The 16,877-nt window shown below is 32.3% G+C and overlaps 2 protein-coding genes across 2 annotated transcripts; one reads left to right on the plus strand and one right to left on the minus strand.

The window, feature by feature from the left end:
• On the plus strand, positions 1-16,053 carry LOC111896229 (uncharacterized). Its single transcript, XM_052769395.1, has 9 exons — positions 1-551; positions 6,695-6,789; positions 13,373-13,448; positions 13,626-13,721; positions 13,964-14,040; positions 14,215-14,294; positions 14,413-14,462; positions 14,711-14,778; positions 14,946-16,053. Exons 3-8 carry the CDS (start codon positions 13,373-13,375, stop codon positions 14,740-14,742), a joined length of 411 nt encoding a protein of 136 aa, XP_052625355.1. The 5' UTR covers positions 1-551; positions 6,695-6,789; the 3' UTR covers positions 14,743-14,778; positions 14,946-16,053.
• LOC111896238 (uncharacterized) lies at positions 1,467-4,643 on the minus strand. Its single transcript, XM_023892248.3, has 4 exons — positions 4,187-4,643; positions 4,061-4,095; positions 2,073-3,954; positions 1,467-1,992 (listed from the first exon to the last, which is right to left on the minus strand). The coding sequence occupies exons 3-4, from the start codon at positions 3,673-3,675 to the stop codon at positions 1,739-1,741; spliced, it is 1,857 nt and encodes a 618-aa protein (XP_023748016.2). The 5' UTR covers positions 3,676-3,954; positions 4,061-4,095; positions 4,187-4,643; the 3' UTR covers positions 1,467-1,738.
• Positions 16,054-16,877: the final 824 nt, after the last annotated feature.

Raw genomic sequence — 16,877 nt, forward strand, 5'->3', positions numbered from 1 at the left:
TGCTCCACTTTTCTTACAGTTGACTCTTTCAATAATTTCATTGAATGCTATTCTCTGTTTTTCATTCAAGTTTTCTATTGCTCTCAAATCAGCCTCAGATACAATTATACTTTTTCTGCTCTAATATCTCTTGTTTCATCCTGTAAATCATTGTACGAAAAATCATGGGGTAGCACATCAAATTCATGAAGCTGCCTTCCAATTGATTGAAGGAAGAAATCAACCTGTTGTAGCGCATGCTTTCTCGCCTCTCTATGTGTGTATTTGTTGGAATTTACAAGATCTTCCAACATCATGTCTTCAAAAGATGACCACAGTTGGTGGGGATTATTTGGACACGTGTAAACAAGGATGGTTGCAAATAGTCTTCGTAACTCATATGGCATATGGAAAATGGATGCCTCCTGCAAACACAACTGTTGACTATTGTCATCAATCAAATATCCACAGAGCAACGCCGATTCACGAAACGTGGCAACTTTGAGTCCATTAAAAAATTTCAAATCATCATATGATTTAGGACAACGGATTTTTGACAACAGAATCCTAAGGTAATATCTTTCACCTTCGCTCGGATGTGCAATAACTATTCGGCCTATTGACCTCTCTGATTGTCTGGGTGACCACATTTTCTTGGCACCTTTCCATGTAAAATGATCTGGATACTGCACATATGTCAAATTCAGTTTTTGTGCATATCTATCTGTAGCATTGTTAAAAAAAAACTCAGTAAGCATTGTTTTTTTGCGATCAGGATTTTTTGTTATATCACTCAATCGTTGTCTTTTATTGAAAGTTATCGGTTGATAATTTTCCAAATGAAGAGCCAAATGGATAACCGCTGGTTTAATATCACCTAAAAGAAATCTGTATATTCTCCATGCTCCTTCGGGAGCAGAAATCCACCTACCTGATTGAAATTGTTGGATTTCATCGATACACTCAGAATTGTAATTAGAAGTAACAGCAAAACTTATTTTATCACATCCCTTACATATATATTTATATATATATTTTACAGCTTTTATTGTAGAGCATATTTCTATATTAACATGACAATCAAATTTACACAACAAATAAGCATTGTAAGGAACAACCCATCTATTATCAAGTTTAGCACCCCTAACTATGACACTAACTCCATTATTACGTCTACGATATGTAGGATATGCATCATTAGTCTGAGTTGTCTCATGACAAAATTCTTTTGGATATGAGTTCTTGCAAGTTCCATTTTTCATACAAACATTTTTTAGATTTAGGTCACCACATGGACCATGAAGCATGTGTTTCACAACCATCTTATGTAGATGAGGATTGGAATGTTCATCTGGTAATTCAGCACAAACAATCTCATCATACTCCTTAGGTTCGTACATCTTAAAATCATGTTCAAGTATGAGCAAAAAGTGTGCATGTGGCAAACCTCTCTTCTGGAATTCTATGACATAAGTATAGGCAGCTACTTTTCCAAAGATATTTTTCTTTAAAATTTCATTCTTGAACAACTCGAGTTTTGCGTGGAAAACCCTGACAACCAAATCAGCTCTGTTATGTGTCTCTTCATGAGTCATCATGTGTTGTCTAATCTCGGGCCAATTAGGATTACATGTTAAGGTCAAAAAAAGGTCCGGTTTACCAAATTTCTGGACTAACGCCATAGCATCTATATATTTCCGTCTCATATTTCTTGGTCCACCAATAAACGTTGCTGGTAGAACGACACGTCTACCAATAGCTAAGCTTCACTTTCACCACTTGCCATAGCGTCTACAATTCCTTGTAAAAACTCTTGTCGTATATCAGCTTGTTGTGTCCTAAAAAAAGCTAATCTTTGCGTCTCTAATTTAACATAGCTATCAACTATGTATTGTTGTAACAGCCGACCAAATTGCAGCAAGTAGGACTTATCATGCCTACGAATTTGAAGTTTGTAAGCATAATATTCCTTAACCGAAACGTACTTTGAACTTTCAGAATTCTTGGCCAAAACTGTGAAAAAAAATAATAAATAAAAAAACATAATGATGATAGATAGAAGCAACAAGAAAAAAGTGAAAATGAATATTTACCATTTTCTTCCATATCCAAAAGGTATTCAGCACTGGTAGCAGTTACAGGTGAGATAAGCTTTTCTACTGTGGAAACAACATTCCTTCCATTTCCCCTTTCAACGTCTTTCTTTTTGGGAATATGTTGATGCCAACCAAGCTCTCCAAATGGGAACATCAAAGGATATTGCAAAGGATCGTAACAACCATAGTAATATTGAACACTCCTGGAGCATTCACTGTGTAACTTAACTTCAATGCTTCTCCGACCGTGTTCTCCGTTCTCTTGACCTTCAATCCAAATAGCAGCTACTTGAGAAACTTCTGGTTTGTTAAAAACCCTTTGATCCTGTCCCGGAATAGTCTTAAGAATAATCTTACATTCATCTAAGTTTGGAACATCCCTTAAATTTCTAAAAAAACGAGCATACGGATTATCTTTCAGATATTCAACACATTTCGCAATCAAGTCTATACATAAGCGCGGAGAATCCGACAAACGATTTTCCAACTCATTATCAGTGTCATGAAAGTACAATTGTAAATTTTTGGAATCATTTTCCTTAGGCGACAAGTCGTTTATAAAATGATAAACCTGACCTTGAACTCTAAAAGTGTAAATTCCTTTATTTCTTTTACTGAGTTCATTATCTGCTGTAACCCCAAAAGAAGTAAAAGCAAAGTGGTTGTTGTATGTTCTAATATATGTCCTAAATGAGATAGCTTCTTTTGATGTTGAAGTCAATAGATCTTGCATCAAAAGTGGGAGCTCATTATTTGACAAAACAACACGACCATCTAGACAACAAAAATTAGCTGTTTCTGAATAAAATTTGACAGCATCACAATAACGACAACGGCGGACGTCAGGAAGGACATCAGAAGCAAAGGGGACTTGTTGTAACAAATGTTTGCCTATCCTATTATTAAGCTGTCTTCTCATATAACCCGTCTTACCTACATTAATTGATTTTTTTAATGCTTTATCATTAGCCAAACAACTCGGTGGCAAAAAAACTCTTTTTTTAGTTGTCTTTTTCTTCCATCTGTCAATGGCTGCTCTCCTGTACTGCTTCTTGTCCATTAAAACATTCGGAAGTAGATCCAAAGGTGGACCCGAAATAGCTGACGTCTCAGCTGAAGCAGTTGTATTTCGTTTTGCTTTCTCATAAGCCAAACAACTCGGTGTACGTTTACTTTTCTTTTTCTTCCATCGTTCAATAGCTTCTTTCTTGTATTGGTTCTTGTCAATTAAAACATCAGAAAATACTTTTGAGGTCTCACCCGAAATAGAAATGGCAAACTTTGATGCACTTGTATGATTATTTCTGTTTAACTTCCATCTTATAATAGTTTCTCTCCTATACTGCCTCTTGTCAAGAAAATGAGAACATATTATAGGACATTTACCTCTCTTTTCCCTCCATCTTATAATGGTTTCTCTTCTATACTGCTTCCGGTGGTATACATCTCCTATGACAATATTTTTATTTTCAGTTTTATCATTCATTACTTCTTTTTTTGAGTTGAGCATAATTATGGCTTTATGCTTCTTATCTCCATATCTATCAGTTGAACCTAGAGGGCCTCGTTTTCTACCCGAAATAACAGAACGATCCCCCATATTAATTTTAAAAGCTGGAAAAAAGCTAAAACCGAAGAGCTAATTGGGGTAAGAAGATGCAGCAACACAAAAATTGAAACAGGAAGTATATTTTTTTTCTGTTTTCCTTTTATGAAATGCAATAAAATAAAAATCTAATTTTTGGAACAATTAACAATATTTTTTAGAGACAGAAAACACAAAAAGTATATCAGAAAACAAACCAAGAGGATCTTTGTTGATGATGAATATACGGGGGAGTCCTTATTACAGAGAGGTTTCAGATTATAGATTTCTTTCCTGAATAAAAAAAAGCAATAGAAACGCTTATAGTCAGATGATTTCTCATTAAAAACGAAAATTTGGAATGACGGAATAGTTTATTAGGACGAATAAATGAAATCACCAGTTGAAATTTCAAAACCCTTATGACTTCAGGACCTGAGAATCAGAAACAGAAAATAAACCACCATTAAAATAAAGATTTATCCACGAAGTCACCTGGCTGAATGAAAAACAAATCAAACAATACCCTTTAAAGCTGCTTGTAAAACCAATGATAGAGGCAGATGGATTATCAGTTATCGAAACGTAAATTAGAATGTGGGGTGCAAACAATATTGGGTTGTTGGGTAGAGAGAGGTGACGAACGTAGTAGTGTAGTGAGAAAGTAAGGAAGCGTCTTGGAGGTGAATGGAAGCGTGTAGGTGAAGAGACGACTTTTCAAACGGTGGCACATTAATTCACGTTCCTCGTTTTGCTTAATTTTTAAAGCATGGGTTTTATTTGAGGGGAATTCCTTCGGGAAGAAGCTTTGGGAGTTGGAACAAGAGGGTCTAAATGAGGGATAACATACCTTTAAATTAAATAAAATAAAAAATAAAATAAATTAAATAAATAAAAAGGACCTGGTTTATTTGTGGAGGAGTTTTTCATCAAAAAGAGATGATAGAGATAAGGGGATTCCAAAAAAAAAATAATAATAAAAAAAAAAAGATTCCTTCCGGAAGAAGCGTCGGAAGAATTGAGTCTAGATCCAAAAACTAAGAATCCATAATGCCTTTTTGTTGAGTGGGAAAATGTAAAATCACAAAATTCATTGAAAAATCCTCAAAATTCAAAGATAATTCCTAAGCTTCCCAGCAAAGTCACTTACCTCAAATTCTAGGTAATGGGGTTTACTTTTATATATATATATATATATATATATATATATATATATATATATATATATATATATATATATATATATATATATATATATATATATATATATATATATATATATATATATATAAGGGGGGGTGATAATTCCACGGTTCTTTTCTAGAGATCGATAGAAAAACAAGGATATGGGTTCGCGTGAGTAGGCAACAAAAACTATTTATTCTAGTTCTATTGTTAGCTGTGGGGTTGGATATAAGAGAAACTCTAGAGAATGTTTGTTATCCTGAATTATTTTTTGTCTTTTCTGAATGATAAAAAAACAAATAGGGTCAAAAGAAAATGTTATTTTGGAGTTTTATCAACAATTTGCTTGTGTAGAGGGAGATCGGGTATTTTCTGAATCCTTCTCTAAGGATTTACAAAAAAAATTCTTTCAACAAAGATGTGAATTGGGAGGGATTGGTCGACGAAATATGAATCAGAGACCGAACCTTGATATACCCCAAAACAATACATTTTTGTTACTGCGCCCCTCACCAACGCCGTCTCTCCCTATCGGTCGAACTTTTCCATCCGGGAAACTGCTTCCCGCCCAAAAGAACAACTCACTAGCTACCCAGACTAGTGGGGGGACTATCTGGAGACATACTGAAAACCATGCCTTTTGAACCAAACGCAACGACAGTCTTCCAAATCAATCTATCAGTGAAGGCTGAATTTAGGATTTGACAATTATTGATGGAATTTCTTCTTTCTTTCTTGAAGTGACAGAATTCTTTATTTATTTCAGGAATTTCTTTCGGATATGACATAATTGATATCGCCCTAATTGATGGCATTCCTCTCTGCGACTGGCACTCAAGGAACCACGAGGCACTCCATTCATCCACGGATTTTATAAACAAATTGACAATGATGCCCTTCTTTATATTTAGAGCGTAATTATGGTCTATATTGATACACTATATCTATTTTAATTCTTTTGCAATAAATCAAGTATTTAATCAGTTAACCCTTTATCCCACCAGATCCGCCCCCACCATTTGATACCCTTTCCTTCACATTTCATCTTTACCCACGCCGGAGACCTGCAACCCAAGTGCATCTTCTTACTCCTTGCCTCCTTCGTCTTTTGTGGTCCTCAAAAAACCTCCCCTTTTTGCCCAATAAAAAAATACAAGTATCGTCGGAACTTCTACAGAAACACCCATCTCTGGTTGATTCCATTCGGGGATGAAGCTCTCTCCAAAAGGCCCTCCCACCACCGCCCATCCGCTGGTTTCAAGAAACCCTCCCATCTGGCCGACGGAAAGCACTAGATCTGAAGCCTTACTCGGCCGATAGAAAGCACTAGATCGGAACTCTTTTGCAAATCGAATCTTGAAACCTTTAAACCCCATGGACCAACAAATCGTATTTCGAAAGGTGGTTGTCGATTTTGCAGGTGGCGGCAGAGGGAGCGGTTTCCGGCGAGGGTTTGGGTGTGAGTTTAAGGTCTCTAACTTGGGCGTACGAAAGATGAAGGAGAAGGTATCCGGTGAGGGGGAAGAGTAGCAAAGATTAAAAAAGTGGGTCAATTTACTATTTTATTTATTACAAAAGGATTAAACATGATATTAAATACTAATATCTACCATAATTACACTTAAATACTAATAAAGGGCACATTCGTCTATTCTTTATATAATTCGTGGACGAATCAAAATTGGCAGTGGATATATCACTTCCCTATATACAAAGCTTTATCATATTTATGGATTATTTTTTTTTTTAAACCACAACCCTTATTTGGTAAGACATGTAAAAGATACGGTGGATAACCTATTAACTCATGTTCAAATCTTGACACTACTCAACCCTTATGGCCATGAAGGTTCATCTGCAGTGACTCCAAGGCATGAGACATAGTCTCATGTTCGCAGCGGAGGATTAGTCGGTGCGCGAAAGCTAGTCAGGAAACTCCTGCCGGTAAGTTCCCTTTAAAAAAACTTTTTAAAAAAAATAATATATCAATTACAAGTATTATGCTTCTTATTTATTAAATTTTCGAAGACATATATTTGCATCAAATTCATTTTGTAAAGTGTGAACAAGATAATGTACGTTTAGTTTTTTTTTTTTTTTTTTTGTAAAATAATATTATTTGTCAACTTTTAATAAAAAAGTATTATATGTTAATATGTAAGTAATTTCGTTATCTAAAATAAAAATTAGTTTATATGTAGCTTAACCTATCAATAATTTGAAAATCGTAGCGACCGTTTTATCGGTTCGATGTTTAATTAGTAAAATTAGTCCATAATAATTAGAAGATGTTGTAATTAAATCATTAACTAAATATAAAATTATATAATATAAACAATCTCCAAAAATAAAATACAAATACAAATATGAAAAATTAAAAATCTAAGAAACAAAAAGGTATGTATAACATTTTCGAACACGAACTTATATATGTACTTAATTAGTTACAGAAAAATAATTAATAAAATTAAAAAGAAAAAAATAGTTATGACTTATAAAACGTTATTGCGATTTAACGTTATAAGATCATATGGCTTGTTCAGGCCAATTCAGGCTAAATATTTCTACCATAGTAAGATTTTTTACATGTTGAATTAATTGGTTTTGAACCGTTTCGATTAAATATTACTTATAGTTTATTACGGTTTTTCAGCATTCCCGTTTTAACTGATCGGTTGGTCTGTTTTGGTTTTTAAAATCTTGTATACTATAGAATCGTAAATAATAACTTGATGTTATATAATGATACTATATAACAACCAATTATTAATCTTATTATTAACATTTAGTGTTATTTAAGTAAATGGAAATTAGTTTGATGAATATTGAATAATACATAAAAACGAATAGTATATATATATATATATATATATATATATATATATATATATATATATATATATATATATATATATATATATATATATATATATATATATATATATATATATATATATATATATATATATATATAACCTTACTATTTCTAAAAATAGATTTAAGACGTCCAAACCTTTCAGCTCAATGTACAAACATTTATCAACAAATTACAAAATACAATGCATTAAGTACAAATGTAAAATTAATATTGAAACATTCAAACATACATCCTTATCTTACCCAATATAGATGATTTAAATTTTAAAAAAAATCATATTCTTTGACTAGAATGAGTCAACATGGTACAATCCTTAAAACATAATATACAACAAGTTTATGCAATCAGATCTTATCCGTGAATCAGTCAACAAATGTTAAACCAACCTTTTCTCAATTTCAGCTTTTAAATTGATCAAAATCAAATGAATCGGTTAGATCAAATCTGACTTCTTGAATGAGTTGAATTGGGCATTATTGTTTCAAATGAATCTTATCGCCCTTGTTATTAAGGTGTTATTGTTTTGACCTGGCTCATTCCTTATCTCGTTGTTTCCCCATATCTCGGCAGATTATCTTCATAGGTCATATAAAATTGAAGACACATCCAAATCAGTGCCTCTCCATCTTTGATTATCACCTAAACCTCTACCTTCGAGCAATAAGAAGTCATTTTTGCGTTTGGTTCATCAGGTCTATTTATTTACCGATTTAGTATTTTTTTTGTTTAGGGGAAACTAATTTCTGAAAGAAAGTTAATCGCACCCGTCGCTTGGCGCAGGTAAACGGCTAGTATATATATATATATATATATATATATATATATATATATATATATATATATATATATATATATATATATAGTCAAGATCAAATAAGAAGGAAATTTTTGGTAGGAAGGTAAGAAGTTTTTTTTCTACATATTTTTTTCGCGAACAAACAAAATGAATTATTAGATGATTCATTTGTAAGATGATTCACAAAAAAAAATTCTCAAAAAAACATCTCGATGATTCATTTATACAATGATTTTGTTGTTATTTACTAAAATTGTCACAAAAGTGAATTTTTTCTTAATTTACTTAAAAATGAATCATAAAGATGTTTTTTTGGGAATTTTTTCTTGTGAATCATCTAGTGATTCATTTCTTTTGTTTGTCAAAAAAATATGTAGAAAAAAAACTTCTTACCTTCCTACCAAAAAAAATTTCTTACCGGATCTATATCCTCTATATATATATATATATATATATATATATATATATATATATATATATATATATATATATATATATATATATATATTAACTATATTATTAAACACATTGCCCATGTTTTGAAAATTAAGAGGTATATATTTTATAACACCATGTACAATATATTAAGCTTACAATGCACGTATCATTATAACGTACGGTCGTAGCTTCTCGTGGAAAACCCTAATACCCTCCGGACACTAACAGCCATCGTTTCTTCCAAAAGCTTCTTCCAAATCTATTCCGTCTACCTCCTCACTTTCTTCAACCTCCGATAGGCTTCCATTACCACCACCCTCCTATAGTCGCGCTATCGCCACCCTGCTGACGTTGTCGTTACCTTCAGTCGTCATCTGCAGCCCCGCTTCTACCTAGAAACCCTAACTCTATCTCGCTGCCACCATTGGACACTATTAACTGCAGGCCCTAACCCTAGAGTGTCCTCTCCATCGCCATCGCCACCAGACATCGCACACCATAAACAAGAAAAAGCCCAAAATCATACCTCAGGAAATGCTTACCAAGGCAGTCTTTCTATTTCTGTTTCTGTTCCATTTCATGCATCCTCTTCTTTCATAGTTACTGCCATATCTAATGAAACTTGTTTTTTTTTTTGTTTGTTGCTTTTACACGAATATTATGTTTGAGTCTCAAGTTGGTGAGGATGACACAGTCCGAGATTGGGATAATCTTTTGGGTAAATCCCATGCATTGATATATTGATTAAATCAAATGATGGTCAACCTAGCTTGGGGGATAGACTGTTTGAATTCTATAATATGAATAAAGGGACAGAATCAAAGAATTTGGAGAAGGATGGGATTTCTGTTGGTTATTTTCATAACCAAAACATAAAACACGGAAGCATAATTTTGGATCTTTAATCTCGAATCTAATTAAAAGAAAACTTAAACATGAAAGAATGATTACATACCTTTTCCATTGAGATTTTCGGATCTAGAGACTAGGAAGAGCTTTCTAGTTGATCTCAAGAACTCTCTCTAAAATCCCTCAGCAATGAACCATACGAATTTCTTAGTGTATTTTCGTGTTTTTTTTTTAATTTGTTCCTCATCACATATATTTATAGATGGAGATAAACTCTAATGAGAGAGATGGAAGGGATCTTGAGGATCTTGAGTCAAACCGGGAACTCAACCCACAAGGTAAGTAAATATTCTATAAATCGGTCCATCAACAATTTATACTTTTACCATAATAACTGGATTTAATAATATATCGTACATATTTATGAAGTGGTCCCATAATTATCCAACAATCTCCCACTGGACCACGAATATATAAATGTACGTATAACTGTATAAGCACTTTAATGAATGTTATTATAACATTGGTACCCTTAAACAATCTTGTCCACTAATCATAATAGTATAGGATCAAAGCGGCCTTCGTTACAATTTACGTAACTAAACCTATCAATGGTCACATATACATATATAACTAACGACATAGATTAAACATGATGTGTGGTTTTAAAATCTAAATAGATTTACAACGAGTTCCTCTTGATATTGAAGTGAGATCAAACTTCAAATAAGTGCAACTAATAATGGAGTTGACCAAATTCTTAATTCTGTACAGAAAAACATAATTAATCTTAAACAAAACATAAAGCACCATAAAACTCCCACTAAAACCAAATATCACACCAACGTGTGTAGTATGCTCATGAAAGACCTAGGGAGGTAATCCCTTTATGAGCGGATCCGCTTTCATGGAATTTGTTCATATGTGCTATATATATTTCCATTTGCATTATTGTGTTAACAGAATGAAACTTGATGTCAATATGCTTTGACTTAATATAACTTCTGTTATTGGAATATAACCTGGCTGACTTATTATCACAACTTTAGTGTTCTTTTAATACCAATAATGTGTAGCATCATGACAAATTTCCGCAACCATGTTCCATGCTACAAATTATGCTGCCATTATGGAAGAAACTACCTAAGTCTATTCCATGAAATGGCTCATCATGCTAAAATGTAAAAGTATCCTGATATGGATCAGTAACCATTTTGGCATCTAATAAATCATATTCTTAATAAAAATGATCTCCAAAACATCTGAATTTCCTATAGTTGAGCATATGGCCTTTTGTTATATATAGATATATCAAAATCTATTTGGTTGCTTTCTTATGATCCAAACTTGAGTTGCGTAGATATCTGCCCAAGACCAGAAAGATAAATTTACTCCCACTTAATTTGTGATACACAAAATCATCTACTGTATTTACCCCAAAACCAAAAGAGATAATAAATTGATGAAAAATGTGGTACCACGCATAGGATATCCAAAGTTGAGGTTGTTGAGTTTGTGTATTCAAAATAGGAGATTGAAAAACATTGTCGATCACTGATTCATAATTTGCATACTATCAAAAGCAATAATAGGAATCAAGATTGATTCATCCTTAAGGACAATGTTTTAACCTTGTTTCTCCCCCAAACTCAACATCCTCAAAGAATGTTGCTCTATCCAAAATGAATGGTCAATATCCACGCAATTGAGAACTAACATAATGTCCTCATTGCATTCCTTAAAGTTAATCTCATTGAGTAAGAATCATAATTGTGATCAATGTTAACAGGTATAATACCATAATTCAAATTTCTGTTTTGAGAATATAGGTAAATCTACTTTTATGCTCATTAATCCATAAACCGTAATCAATAATTTCAATTTATGACATTTTTACAAGGTATCAACACAACATTAATATCAAGTCTTTGGACAGTAATACTAACTTGCAAGAGATATCTTTATTTTAGAGATAAACATTGATAATAAATCATGTCAATTAACAAGCCCCTCTTTGGATTGACTTATTAATCATATGAAACCAAAAAATCGTCACATGTTTATCACCACATATGTGTTTATTTGACCAAATATTAGTCTACCTTTGGGTCGACTAATACCCGCATTAATAAACACATAAACTATAAAATTTTGATAATAAGAATTGACAATATATCATGCCAATTAACAAGTCCCTCTTTGGATTGACTAATTAATGACATGTAACCTAAAAGTTGTCACATATTTATCATCAAACATGTGTTTATCCGGCCAAATATTAACCTATCTTTGGATCGATTAATATCCGCATTAACAAACACATAAACAAAATATATTTAAATTTATCGTAAATTAATTTTCACAAAAGTGATCACTTTGGTGATATATTGTGTTAGTTAATTTACTATGAAAATAATATCATAATTGAATTTATAGACAACCAAAATTCTTCAAATCTTTTCTCGATAATAGTTTAAAAAAATAGTATATACTTGTTTAAAAATAAACAAGATAACACAACATAAATAAATTTAAGAATCCTCAGATAAGAATTTTATAAAGACCAAATTTGCTAATCCCATTATACAAGCCGATTAATATGAAAATTGAAAATTTGACAATTTTCTTGAAAATAAATACTTGATTCTTTAATATTAAATATTAAATCAATATCAACCCTTCCAAATAATTGTTAATTTGGATTAAAATTAATCAAAAACAATTATTTGTAGAAACGATAATAATTGCTAATCCCATTGATAATAAGCTATGATGTGTGATATTTTAACAGCTTTGGATACCTCAATATTATAATAACACCCAAAATTAAAGGTGAGTATAAAAAAAAGGTTCATAATCACCGTATGTACATGCATTAGTTTTAAAGAATCATAACATAAATGGGTGTTTATTAAATTAAGAAGTCGTCTAAATCCGAAAGGCACATTTTAAGTTCATAATGCATTTATGGACATTGTCAAAACAATTACTTCACAAACATTAACCGGTCCTTGTGTTAAAACTAAATAGAAAAACATTAACCGGACCTTGTGTTAAAAGTAAATGGAAAATACGAAGGATAGTTCTTGATCACTTATTGCCGTGATTTTTCAGTACATATAACAGAAAAATGGCTATATAATACACACCAATCACAATCTCATATCACCGAGTCAAGCAAGAAATGCTGATAAAAGAAAGAAGAGTAAACATATACATCCAAATATGTTTTAGTTGAATGATCAAAAGAACTAAAACCGTCCCAAAATTTCTGATAACAGATTCGAGTAGGCTTTGATACCAATTGTTGGTTATTTTCATAACCAAAACATAAAACACGGAAGCATAATTTTGGATCTTTAATCTCGAATCTAATTAAAAGAAAACTTAAACATGAAAGAGTGATTACATACCTTTTCCATTGAGATTTTCGGATCTAGAGACTAGGAAGAATTTTCTAGTTGATCTCAAGAACTCTCTCTAAAATCCCTCAGCAATGAACCATACGAATTTCTTAGTGTATTTTCGTGTTTTTTTTATTTGTTCCTCATCACATATATTTATAGATGAAGATAAACTCTAATGTGAGAGATGGAAGGGATCTTGAGGATCTTGAGTCAAACCGGGAACTCAACCCACAAGGTAAGTAAATATTCTATAAATCGGTCCATCAACAATTTATACTTTTACGATAATAACTGGATTTAATAATATATCGTACATATTTATGAAGTGGTCCCATAATTATCCAACAATTTCTTCCTTCGACCTCTTCTAGCTGCGACTGAGGACTTCAAATGTTGCATGTTTCTTTGTTAGAAATGTTTGTTCCTGATGTTGACTTAAAGCTACTAGAGGAGCTTGAATCAATGGGTTTCTCAAAGGAAAGATCAACTCGGGCACTTCATTTCTCTGGTGAGTGGGCTGAAGTCTTTGATTCAAGGTTTCTTTCCAGACTATTTCTATCCATGCTTCTGTACTATTTAACTAAAGTTGCTATACGTAATGGAATTGGAATTTTGCTATATAGCAGCTGTCTAAACTTAAGTGGTTTTCAGTTCTTTGTATTTTATAAGAATTCATTCAGCTTAGTATTGTCTGATTAGTTTTTAGCCTAGCTTTTACATATTGCTTTTATCTAACACATTTGTATTTAGGTAACTCAAGTCTTGAGGCTGCAGCAAATTGGATTGTTGAACATGAAGAAGATGCAGACATAGATCAAATGCCTTTGGTACTCTTACTCTCTTTCTCTCATACTCATTTAACATTTCTTATTCCAAGAAATCTGTTTATTAATACTTAACATGTATCTGTTTAAAATTCTTTTGCCTTTATAGTATCAAATGGGAAAATAATTTATCAAGCTTACTTTTTTTTACTAAGTTTTATGTTACTCTTTGCTAAGGTGTCTGCGAAGAGTAAATCAGAACCTTCCAAGCCTTCTCTTACACCAGAAGAAAGAAAAGCAAAAGCACAAGAACCGAAGTATAATTTTTTTATTCTTCTTTCTTTATCCGTTTATTAAAAATTTTGAAAATGTTTTTTATTTTTTTTATTTTACTTCTTTAGTTAACTCATATTTTGGTCTTTGCTTATGTTTAAGGGAGCGAGCACGCAAAAAGAAAGATGAGAATGGAAAGAGAACGAGAGAAGGTAATTATTTCTTTTTCTTGAAAGATAAATAATCTCAAAACTTAATTTCAGTTTTGTAGAATTGTGTTAAATTATACCATTTGTACTCTTGGTTCTTAAAGTGGCCTTCAGTTTGTGAAACTCTTAACATAATTTCATCCAATATTCCAAGTAGAATGTGTAATATGTTCTTCTCTTTTAAGTTTTAATAAAGTAGAAGGGTATTTACGTCATTTTGTATCATGTACTTAACATAAAATTATCTTTAGGAGCGGATACGAATTGGGAAGGAACTACTTGAAGCAAAACGCATGGAGGAAGAAAATGAAAGAAAACGGTAACTTTATTTATTTATTTATTTATTTTGTATTTTGTACCTTCTGCACCTGTAGTTGAGGAAAAGAATGTATTATTTTTATATATTATAAATTTTAACATTTAATAAAAATTAATATTTTTCCTTCACAATTTGAATATTGTTTTTTTTTTTTTTATTTATTATAGAGTTCACTGCCCATTAGGCCTGCTACAAAATCTGAGCAAATGAGAGAGTGTTTAAGATCTCTTAAGCAAAGCAATAAGGTAAAGAAATTGTTGAAAATGTGCATTTATTTTGTTACAATCTCATATTTATTTTAAAGAAAATTGTGAAGGGTATATTATGTAAATGTTGTGTTCTGGAAGGATGAAAGTTGTATGCAGGTTATAAAGTTTAAAACACGCGGGTTGAATATGGGTCGTATATAGATCGGATTATATTTGTGGATACAATCCGAGATATAAATAGAGGAGTGAAGGTTCTGGAGATTAATTCACAGAAGTTGTTAGGTCTAGATATTTTCTCTCAGTCTTATCTCTCAAGGGTTCTTCGTTGTTAGTTTGATATATATCTGATTCATTGTATTTTGAGTGAGAGAGGAGGTTGTGTAATCAGTTCTGTTTTTCTCTCATCTTTTGATCATTAGAAATAGTTTAGATTGAGTGACAATCTGAGTGTTTTTTGTAGTGAGTTTTGAGTTGTAAGTATATTGAAAACCACCTGTTTCTTGATCTTAATATGATATGAGAAATGGTGATGTTGGGAAGTTTGTTTTGTGAGTTTTTTAACATGGTATCAGAGCGTAAGGCTCGTCTTCGTTGATCCTGACGGTCGCTTCTTGTTCTTGCTCGTCTTTTCGTGTTTCTACTTTGGACGATCTGTGAAAGGTATACTTTCTTTTTTTGTTTTTTTTTTGCGATTAAATAAGTTCAGTCTAGGGTTTTTGTTTTATTCCCCTAAATCTAGAGTCTATTTGTTGAGATCTTGGTACTGCGAGTTGTTTGTTTAATCTTTCAGGGATACTGCGATTCGAGATCTGACTAAGCGTTCCTGTGAAGTTGACTAAAACTCTCCAACGTTGTCGATCAATCCCTATTAATCTGAAATAATCCTCTTGGGTTCAGATTTCATCACTGATAAACCCTTGTAGGAAACGGATTTAGGGAGTCGACGTTGTCCATCCTCCTTTTTGCCTAGTGCACTGTGAGGGTTTCTCGTTCCCTTCTCTCTATTTTCTAGCTGTAGATCTGGAATTCTTTGATGTTTTGAGTACATCTGTTATTTGTTCTTTACTTCTCGAAGCTGATTTGTTTTTTTTTTTCACACTGTGTTGATTGTCTTGGGCCCCGACATACTGTGGTGACCATCTGGACTTTAAGTCAACACTAGTGTTGTTTTTTTTGTGATCTGTTTTGCTATTTGGGTTCTTGATTGTTACTTGTGATGGCTGGTGAAACGTCTGATGGGAGTGGTGTTCCTAAGGAAACTCCTGTAGATTTTGATGATCCTTTATATGTCCATCCTTCTGATAATAATGTAACGTCTATTATAACTGTTAAGCTGACTGGTAATGAGAATTATCGATTGTGGCTTAGTGCTATGTCTAGAGGTCTTAAAGCTAGAAATAAATTGGGCTTTGTGGATGGTACTATTACTCTTGAAAGTACTGATAAATCTAAAGCCACTAAATGGGAACGTGTAAATGCTGTTGTCTGTAATTGGATTCTAGGGTCAATCTCTGAAACTATATATACTAGTCATGTGTATTCAGATAATGCTAAAGATATCTGGGATGAATTGTTTGAAACCTACAATAAATTTGATGGATCGGTAATCTTTAATATTCATCAGCAGATCAACACATTAAAGCAAAATGGTTCTTCTCTTTCTGACTATTTTAGTAAATTAGATTCTTTGTGGAAGGAGTTTGATGGGTTAACTAGTTTAATTGAATGTGTATGTGAGGCAGCTACAAAACTTAATGATCATTCAAAATTGATGAAATTAATGCAATTCCTTAGTGGACTTGATGATGTTTATAATCAAGTCAAGAGTCACATTCTTTTGATGGAACCTTTACCTAATGTTAAATCTGCCTTCTCTATTCTTTCTAGAGA

This window comes from Lactuca sativa, chromosome 3, assembly GCF_002870075.4.
Source record: "Lactuca sativa cultivar Salinas chromosome 3, Lsat_Salinas_v11, whole genome shotgun sequence".
NCBI lineage: Eukaryota > Viridiplantae > Streptophyta > Magnoliopsida > Asterales > Asteraceae > Lactuca > Lactuca sativa.

Bases quoted from the DNA above. Each gene is read 5' to 3' on its own strand.
- LOC111896238 (XM_023892248.3), bottom strand. From the start codon at position 3,675: ATGGGGGATCGTTCTGTTATTTCGGGTAGAAAACGAGGCCCTCTAGGT. The intron at 1,993-2,072 runs GTAAATATTCAT...TTTTTTTCACAG, and splicing joins TTTGGATATGGAAGAAAATG to TTTTGGCCAAGAATTCTGAA.
- LOC111896229 (XM_052769395.1), top strand. From the start codon at position 13,373: ATGAAGATAAACTCTAATGTGAGAGATGGAAGGGATCTTGAGGATCTT. The intron at 14,041-14,214 runs GTACTCTTACTC...CTCTTTGCTAAG, and splicing joins ACATAGATCAAATGCCTTTG to GTGTCTGCGAAGAGTAAATC. The intron at 14,463-14,710 runs GTAATTATTTCT...AATTATCTTTAG, and splicing joins TGGAAAGAGAACGAGAGAAG to GAGCGGATACGAATTGGGAA.